This window comes from Syngnathus acus, chromosome 15 (genome assembly GCF_901709675.1).
Source record: "Syngnathus acus chromosome 15, fSynAcu1.2, whole genome shotgun sequence".
NCBI lineage: Eukaryota > Metazoa > Chordata > Actinopteri > Syngnathiformes > Syngnathidae > Syngnathus > Syngnathus acus.
In genome coordinates this window covers 5,055,010-5,063,092 of record NC_051100.1, presented here as the reverse complement: position 1 = coordinate 5,063,092, position 8,083 = coordinate 5,055,010, and the positions used below count along the sequence as shown (strand labels likewise).

Below are 8,083 nucleotides of genomic sequence, written 5' to 3'. Positions count from 1 at the left end.
ATTGTCGTGACGTACTTCTTCTTCGTAACGTCATCTATGTGAAGACGTACGACGAGACGACGCGTTACCACCAACAATTGGCTCGGCGTGAAAACGGCAATTATTTGTCTCAATTTAACAAATGCAATACAAAAGTATATTAGCATAAATGCTTATTCATCAAAGTTGTCTTTTTTAGAGGGGGTAACTCATTTAAAATCCGTTTACGTAAACATTTGCCAGTTCTACTCCTTTGTGATTCTTTCAATCTCTCATTCTATGATAAACAAAATTCTATTTGAACTAGGACATTAATTGGTTCAAGTTCAGGGACGGTCGATCATGGACACCATGTACATGTCATTTCAATAAGTGGAATAAATTAATTTCCTCTGATGACGCTACATATTCTTACATCACAGCACATGTATTTTCATTTTGCAAGGTGTGTGATCTGTATGTAGCATGGATATTTCCTTATACGTTTTGGGTAGGGACCCAATATGTCAGCTCAGTTTTTGTTTTGCCTATTAAGTGAAGATAATTAACCAATTATCAATCAGACATTTTTTTGGGTGAATGACAATAGTCAATTCAGGTGCTGTGTGCCCCTTCTCATAAATGTACATTATATGTTGATGTGGCAATTTTATTGGGTCCAGGCAAAAATCAATTTTGTGTGAAGGTGTGAAAAATAACAGATGAGTGACCCCTTGTTTTTCCAAACTTTTTACTGAGAACCCCAGAAGAAAAAACAATTTAAATGGCGGCAAACCGTACTCTTCAATCGTAGACTGAAATAGCATGTGAATGATGTTGGCACCAGGCTCACATAAATCTCATCAGCCCGACCAACATGTTTACATGCAGCAGGCTCGAGCGCTAAGAGAATACTCTTATTATTATAACACCACTTATAGTCCATGAAAAATAAGAGCAACGATCGGTTTCATGAAGATGGCATTTTATCGCCCCCCCCCCCCCACGTTGATGGAACATAGTAAGGCTTTGTAATAAAACAAACGACAACTTTGTACAGAAAGACCATCATCTACTCTGGGCAGAGTATGTCTCAAAGCGGAGTATAAAAATAAGAGGCTGGACCATAAAAAGTAGCTGCCGCGTCTGAAGGAAACACCTTTTCAATCATCTCTCCGAGACTCAATTGACACGAGGAATATATTACAAAGCTTATATCGAATTCCGATCTCAGATGAAATGTTCTTTGGTTTTAAACTTAAAGAGGACTGTTATCTGCTGCATTTACCCTCATCAGAGTTGAATTGTTCGTGTTCAGGTTAGCCAAAATGTTCAAGTAAGACATTGGAGGGTACGTCTTAGCAGGATTTTGACCAAAAATGTTCATGCTACCGTGACATAAAACAGTTGCAAAAACATCACGTCACGCCACAGTTAATGTCACATTATGATGACAGTCATGACTTAAAGCTTAAACTGCTGTCTTTAGTCAGAAGTTGCAGTAGATGAACTGATGCATTTCCATACAAGAACACAAAAAAGATGACAATGTGTGTGGCTGAAAAAATTCCATATTCACATAAGTTGCCACACGATTTGATGAAAGACGATAGTCTGATGAGTCAAAAAAAATATATGAAAGAGCTTATATGTATACATATACATATGTAAAAAGACAATGAGTGCTTAGTCAAATGTATACTTTAAAAGTGTGTGCTGCTGTGAGTTTGTTCAGCTGTACTGTCCGTCTGCAAAGTCGACATAGCCTCATTGGTCAAAGTGTCTTGTATCGTGTCTCTGAGGCAGGCCGCTCCGTCGGCGTCCTCCAGCTCGCTGATCTCCCCTCCCTCGTCGCCACTGCATTCCGACTCTTCGCTGTCACTTTCGCTTTCGCATGAGCTTGACGTCTCGTCCTCAGAGTCTGAGTAAACTTCGGCGCCATGGAAGATGTAGTGATGCGGTGCTTGGAACAGGTACTGGCCCGCTGTAGGTCACATGCAGAATGAATTTAATGGCCACGTCTTTGTTTTATCCTTCTGTGAATAGCTTAAGCGCACACTGGCTATTTTTGGAAAACTATTCACAAATAACAAAACCTTTAACTAAAAAAACTTTCAAATAAGTAGCAAAGAGTGATCCAAATTTACACAGTAGTGATCTCTACTCAGGTTGTGACTTACTGTCAAGGCGCTTGCTGATTGGACTTCGGCTGATGCGATTCATCCAGCACCTCCGCCGAAATTCATGGTGGGAAGATTGACTCCTTTCTTCCGCGGTCTCTTCTTTAGTTGCATCCTTGAGTGAGAACCGGTTGGGCTCAGAGTTGTCTTCGCTGGGACACTGAGCGTCAGGACAAGGCTCCGGCGGCGCGACGTGACCGCCAGTTTCTATGACATTCGGACTGTGCGGCGAAGGCGTTCGGACCGAGTCTGTACTGTGCCGCCTGGGCTCCTCTGGCGTTCTGTCGTCTGCGGCGGACAGGTCCTCGCACGGTGGCTGCTCCGCTAACCGGGGAGGTTTCTCCGTGATCTCGGTGAGTCTTACGGTGTTGTAGCAGAGCTGCTCAAAGTCCCCGGCCAGTCGATGACAGAGCTCATTGACGATGACGTCGCAGTCGCCGAGCAGCTCCACGTCAAAGTTGAGGTGAGGCAGCTGCTCCCGATTGATCAAGACCTGAGGCACTTCATGAGGAATAGAGTCTGGATAGGACGGGGGGGGGAAAAAAAAAAGCCGCTGAAAACTTTTGCGCACAAATAAATTCACTAGTCTGGGCGAGAGCATACTTGGGATGAGGGCGACCGGTCGGACTTTAAGTGAAGACCCGATAACTATTAGAAGATCCACCTCGTCCTTGTCCTGCTTCATGGCTCTGTGAAACATTTCTGGAAGATTCTCTCCAAAAAAGACGATGTCTGGTTTCATTATTGCTAAAGGAACATCCAGACACCGGGGGCAATGAGGGACACGCTGCAAAAAAAAAAAAAGTTTTTTTTTAAAAATGGAACATAATGTAAGAACATGTTTTGTTTTAAATCTAAAGCGGTATACAGTAAATCCATATAGTTGTTGCAAGTGACAAAACAGTAAGCTAATATATTGATTAATCGTTTTTTTTTTCTCCCAAATATCAGCCTCAAAGAATTCTTAGTGGTCGGGCCGTAGAATAAATGTCAACATACATACCTGGTTAAAGATGTCCTCCCTTACAGCTTCACAATCCACTTTGTATTTACAGATGAGACAGGAAGCAGTTGCAAATGACCCTGAAAGAGTCATTGTTAGACTTTTTGAAACTTTGTGATTTCCCTCACAAATAATCTTGAGCTGTTAACGTTGCCACCTACCGTGACACTGGATGATTCGCTGAACTCCGGCCACTTGTTCTAACGTATCGATATTTTGCGTGTAGTTACGCAGCAACTTGCCCTGCTTGTCCAGCATCGATATGAACTTGTGACAGGGCGAAGGCTGGAACTGACCCGGGTAGATCTCCTGTTACAAAGACCATGCACTGAGAACTTGCGAGCAAAACGGGACCCACACTTCACACCTGTACTAGCTTCGTAAGAATAAACATACATTAAGCAAACCTTAGCAAATTTGAAAAATGGCCTTGGGTCTCTTTGGAAGTACTCAATGTCAAACATAGACTGTGGGTCTGGAAGATCAGGAAAGTCAACAGCAAGACGGGCATAAATTCCATCTCTGGAGCGGAAATCTGGTATCCCGCACGAAACGGACACCTGAAGGAAGAGCAGAGAATTTAAATGTAGTAAGCCCGTAAAATCATGAACAATGGACTCTTTGGTATGTATTGTTTTCTATCCATCACATATTTTCATTTATTCTGGGTGGGTCTGGAACATACAAGGTGTGTCACAAAAAGGTCGATTTCAAATCCAAACGAAATATGTTTGCATTGATTTTAAGGTTACTGACGCGGCGGAACCCGACCAAACTCTCGGGCAGTGTGCAGGATTTGGCAACTACTTTTCATGTGTGGCTGAGACTAAGTGAGTACAAATACAAGACACATACCCCGGCACCAGTCAGCACCAGGATTCTTTTACTTTCATGGAGTAGCCTGACCACGTCTTCCAAGGTGTTGATATCCTTCCTTTTTTTTCTTTTAGGAGGTTCTGAGATGTTGATGATGATCTGCCACAATGTCATGTCATCTAAATCCGGCGGGAGTACAGTCTCGGGCAGCAACTCCCTCAGAATGGTCCGTGGGTCCGTTTCTCTTATGTGCTGCTGGATGAAACTGTAGGAACCTGGTCAAAAAGACGACAACTCAGCACGGCATGCATTCCATATGATCATAAATCGATATAGGGTGCTCAAATTCAACCCAGGCACCTATATGTGGTTGAGGTGCCCAGTCGCTGGAGCTGGCATGCGAGGATCTGTCATCCTCCTCCGTGACATGCTCGGGCGTGACAGCAAAGCCATTGGCGGGGTGATCGACACACCCAATGAGACCTGAGTGCAGACAACGCAAGAACTATTACTACAAGTGCGGGTGACATCGCTAAATATACGTTTGGAGTGGTAATTTACACGGCCAGTTACATCTGATACATATGGATGTATAAAATAATGTCGGCGGGTAACTCCCTTATGGAAGTGGGTGTGGACTAAAGTCATGCCAGCTAACAAATGCTACGTCGCTATAAGTTCGGTGTCTCGTGGGAACAAGTCCATTCATGAAAACTCCTCTTATGTCTCCATGAGACATTTTCCTTCTCGCTTACGTGTCATCATTGTCAGGAAAACTCTGCCACCAGGTACAGTTTGGTTATCGAAGGAAAAAGTGGAGCGATCCTTTTTCAGTTAAAAAATGAATTTTCCTTCGATTTGGTAAAACGTGCACCCGCCGGAGAAAAGGCGCTTGGTGCGTTAACAACGTCTGCCGCTTTACCTACCGGCACTGGCCTCGAATGTCCCGAGCACGGCGCTGTCGTCTGGTTTGACGGCGGACTTAAAAGGATTGGAGACGAGCAGTCCCAGGCCATTGTTGTCTCCGCCTTGCGCTCCTGGGGCCTGCTCTACCGCCATCGCCGGCTTGGCTTCCTTCTCCGCTGGCTGGCCACAATTCACCGCCGCCCCCCAACTCTCCGTGACTCCAGACATGCAAGGGAATTCATTAGCGTCAGTGACTTTGTGGCCGTAGCTGCTCGTCAGGGTAATTTTGGACTTTTTCGCGGCGGGCTCGTCCATATCGGATGCGCCCGACAAGGCCTTTCCCAGACTGTTCTCTCCGTCCGCCATCTTTAGCCCGCAGAGCCCGCTGAGCTGAGGGAGCGGATCCCTCCTCCGAGGACAGCTGGCTCATTTGCATAGGTCACGTGACGTGCTCTCATCCAGTAGTAGCAATAGGAACGTCCATCCCCTTACGTCACGAAAATGAAACCATAACAAAAAAAATGCTGCGTTCAGGTACTGTCGGACAATTTTGACGAAGACAACAAATCCTGTACGTATTATACGTATTTGTATAGGTATCGATCGTTTCCCAACAGTTTATTTATTTTTGGGGGGAATCAGAAAGCCTTACGTGTCACAATATGAACTTTATCTGGTCATTTTTCTTATGTGTAGAATTTGCATCGATGTCCCTTTAAAATTCGTCATGTGTTGGAGAGTAGGATGAGTCACTCAAATGCATCATACGTCATATGGTAGCAATTACAGTCCGCTTTCCCACTCTGAGAACCCCAAATATTTCACGAAATTAGGATTCATTTCAATCCGAGGATCTCCGTGACAACGTGTGGGAAGAGGGCAGCGTCAACGAAAGCGGGTTGCTGCTGATATTTTAACTTCTCCCTTCGAAATCATCACATTGTTTAATGGAGGCCGTTTTGAACTGCAGACCTGAAGATTTGGAAGATTATTACGCTTTATTAGGATGCGATGAATTATCATCGGTAAGTTGTTGTCGGTAATGCTCAGTTCATGGCAAGTTGTACAGCACAAAAGTTGAGAAAATGTAAACTGAAAGTTAGAATTATGTGCATCAAGAGTATTACAGCATTTTTATTTTTATTGCAGACTGAACAGATTATCAACGAATACAAGATTAGAGCCTTGGCATGCCACCCAGACAAACACCAAGATAACCCCAACGCAGGTATAACTGTTAAACTGCTCTGATATTTTTTTTTCAAAATTCAAATAATAGCTGTATATAATATGTTATTTAAAGATGATTATATTTTTATTGAGTTTATTTCTTTTTAAAGTATGCTCTCTTATACCAGGATTTCTTCATTTTCTTTCTGACAGTGGCAGAGTTTCAAAAGCTACAAGAAGCCAAAGAGGTTTTATGCAATGACGACAAAAGAAAAAACTATGATCTATGGAAGAGAAGTGGAGTTTCTATTCCATTCCATGACTGGCAAGCCTTAAATGATTCTGTAAAAACGGTAGGTGGTGTTTCACTGTGGTAAGTTTTTGCAAAAGAAACCAGTATTGTGATCAATTTGAAAAATGTTTTCAGTCAATGCATTGGGCTGTGAAAAATAAGAAGGAACCCATGCTGGAGGCTGCAAATGCAGAAACCCCAATCACGCATGCCGAGGATCTTCATTCTCAGCAGGAAGCACCGGGGATGCCCTCAAGTGAAGGAATGCTGTCCTCAAGTAATTCCTAATCATTCAGCCTTATTCATATAATAGTGGATGTCAATACCATTTTTAATTTTATTGTTTTTCTTGTTAAATCATGTGTCCTCTGATAGAGGCTACTGTACAAAAAGGAAGATAGAGATATTCACCTTTTGGGTGAAGTTTCAGGATGAACCTAAGCCTTTCATCTCTAGACTAAAACAATCTGTAGAGAATGTGCATTCAAAAGCTGTAAGAGGGTAAAATTCAGTTCACCTGTAAAAGTTAGATGCATTTTACGTATATCTTGAAATCTTTTTGAGAGTAGTGTATCTGTTGTGAGAACAGTTTTAATTTCTTGAAAAAAATAATAACATTTTATTGTCATTATCTAGGTGATTACTACTACCACCGCCGCTTCCGCTGGGCTGCTGACTCAGCATCTTATTTGCTGCAGAAGTTCCGTAATTATGACATATGAATACAGTACAGCACATCACACCCTGTTACTTCTAGTCGCATTGTTTATGGACACCATGTCCAAGCTGTGATGCCATTCTGCGTGTAAAGTGGAAATGTAGATGTTACTGTCTAATTCTGGTTTTGTGTTCATGGATCCAAAATTCAATGTTTGCAACATTAACAAGCAAAATGGATGAACAAGGATGCTGTTACTCCTTTAGACACAATTACATCAAATTATTTTGAATTGTTTATGTTTGACATAGTATTATGTAAATACAAATGTTTCATTTATATTTCTATGTGCCTTGCCCAGTCCAGGATGTCTTGCCCAAAGTCAACTAGGATAGGCTGTAACTCACGTACTGTATAACCCTAATTAGTACAAGTGGTATAGAAAATAGATTAATGCATACTTGACCTATCATATTGTCAAGAGAGATGCAGGAATTAAAATGTGCCATATTCTGCTGTAAATTGTTATCCCTTCATTCCCACTGCACAAGTGCATTTTTCTTTCTTCTCAGAATAGCAGAAAGTGCTTGGGATACTCTCATTTATTCATCTTTTTTTTTTCTCAGGATAATGAATCAATCATAAATTGAAACAAAGAGCAATCCCACAATTCCGCCCCTGTTAGTTGCACCTATCATGATGTGATGATAAGAAAGTAAAAATGCTGCACTCTAGTGGTTGAAATTGACAATTACAGTTTACTAGGTTCGTCTCCATTCGTAGCACCCTCTGGTGGTTACACTTGACAACGGCAGTTTTACCTATTTGAGAGTGATAAGATGTCATTCGACTTAAAATAAGTCACAATTAGAAGCTTTTTAAAACTGCCATGAACTGTCAGCGTTGACACTTTTTAAATTGTAGGCATTCAAATTACATTTCTGCAATTCCCAGTGATGTGACGTCTACGGTAACCGATTTGGTCCCGTGAAAACGAAATTGGGAAAATATTGATTATGCTATATTTACATTAAAATAAAGCTCAACATTTTATTAATGGACAAATCTTTTCTCGGTATAAGGAGTTGGGTGTGTCCGAT

The 8,083-nt window shown here is 42.0% G+C and overlaps 2 protein-coding genes across 2 annotated transcripts; one reads left to right on the top strand and one right to left on the bottom strand.

The window, feature by feature from the left end:
* Positions 1-692: 692 nt before the first annotated feature.
* On the bottom strand, positions 693-5,270 carry sirt1 (sirtuin 1). The gene is made up of 9 exons (XM_037271221.1): positions 4,884-5,270; positions 4,318-4,440; positions 3,997-4,232; positions 3,549-3,701; positions 3,303-3,450; positions 3,142-3,221; positions 2,742-2,925; positions 2,139-2,657; positions 693-1,942 (listed from the first exon to the last, which is right to left on the bottom strand). The coding sequence occupies exons 1-9, from the start codon at positions 5,227-5,229 to the stop codon at positions 1,662-1,664; spliced, it is 2,070 nt and encodes a 689-aa protein (XP_037127116.1). The 5' UTR covers positions 5,230-5,270; the 3' UTR covers positions 693-1,661.
* Positions 5,271-5,272: 2 nt separating this feature from the next.
* Positions 5,273-7,505, top strand: dnajc12 (DnaJ (Hsp40) homolog, subfamily C, member 12). The gene is made up of 5 exons (XM_037271232.1): positions 5,273-5,888; positions 6,013-6,091; positions 6,247-6,386; positions 6,461-6,602; positions 6,962-7,505. The coding sequence occupies exons 1-5, from the start codon at positions 5,811-5,813 to the stop codon at positions 7,045-7,047; spliced, it is 525 nt and encodes a 174-aa protein (XP_037127127.1). The 5' UTR covers positions 5,273-5,810; the 3' UTR covers positions 7,048-7,505.
* Positions 7,506-8,083: the final 578 nt, after the last annotated feature.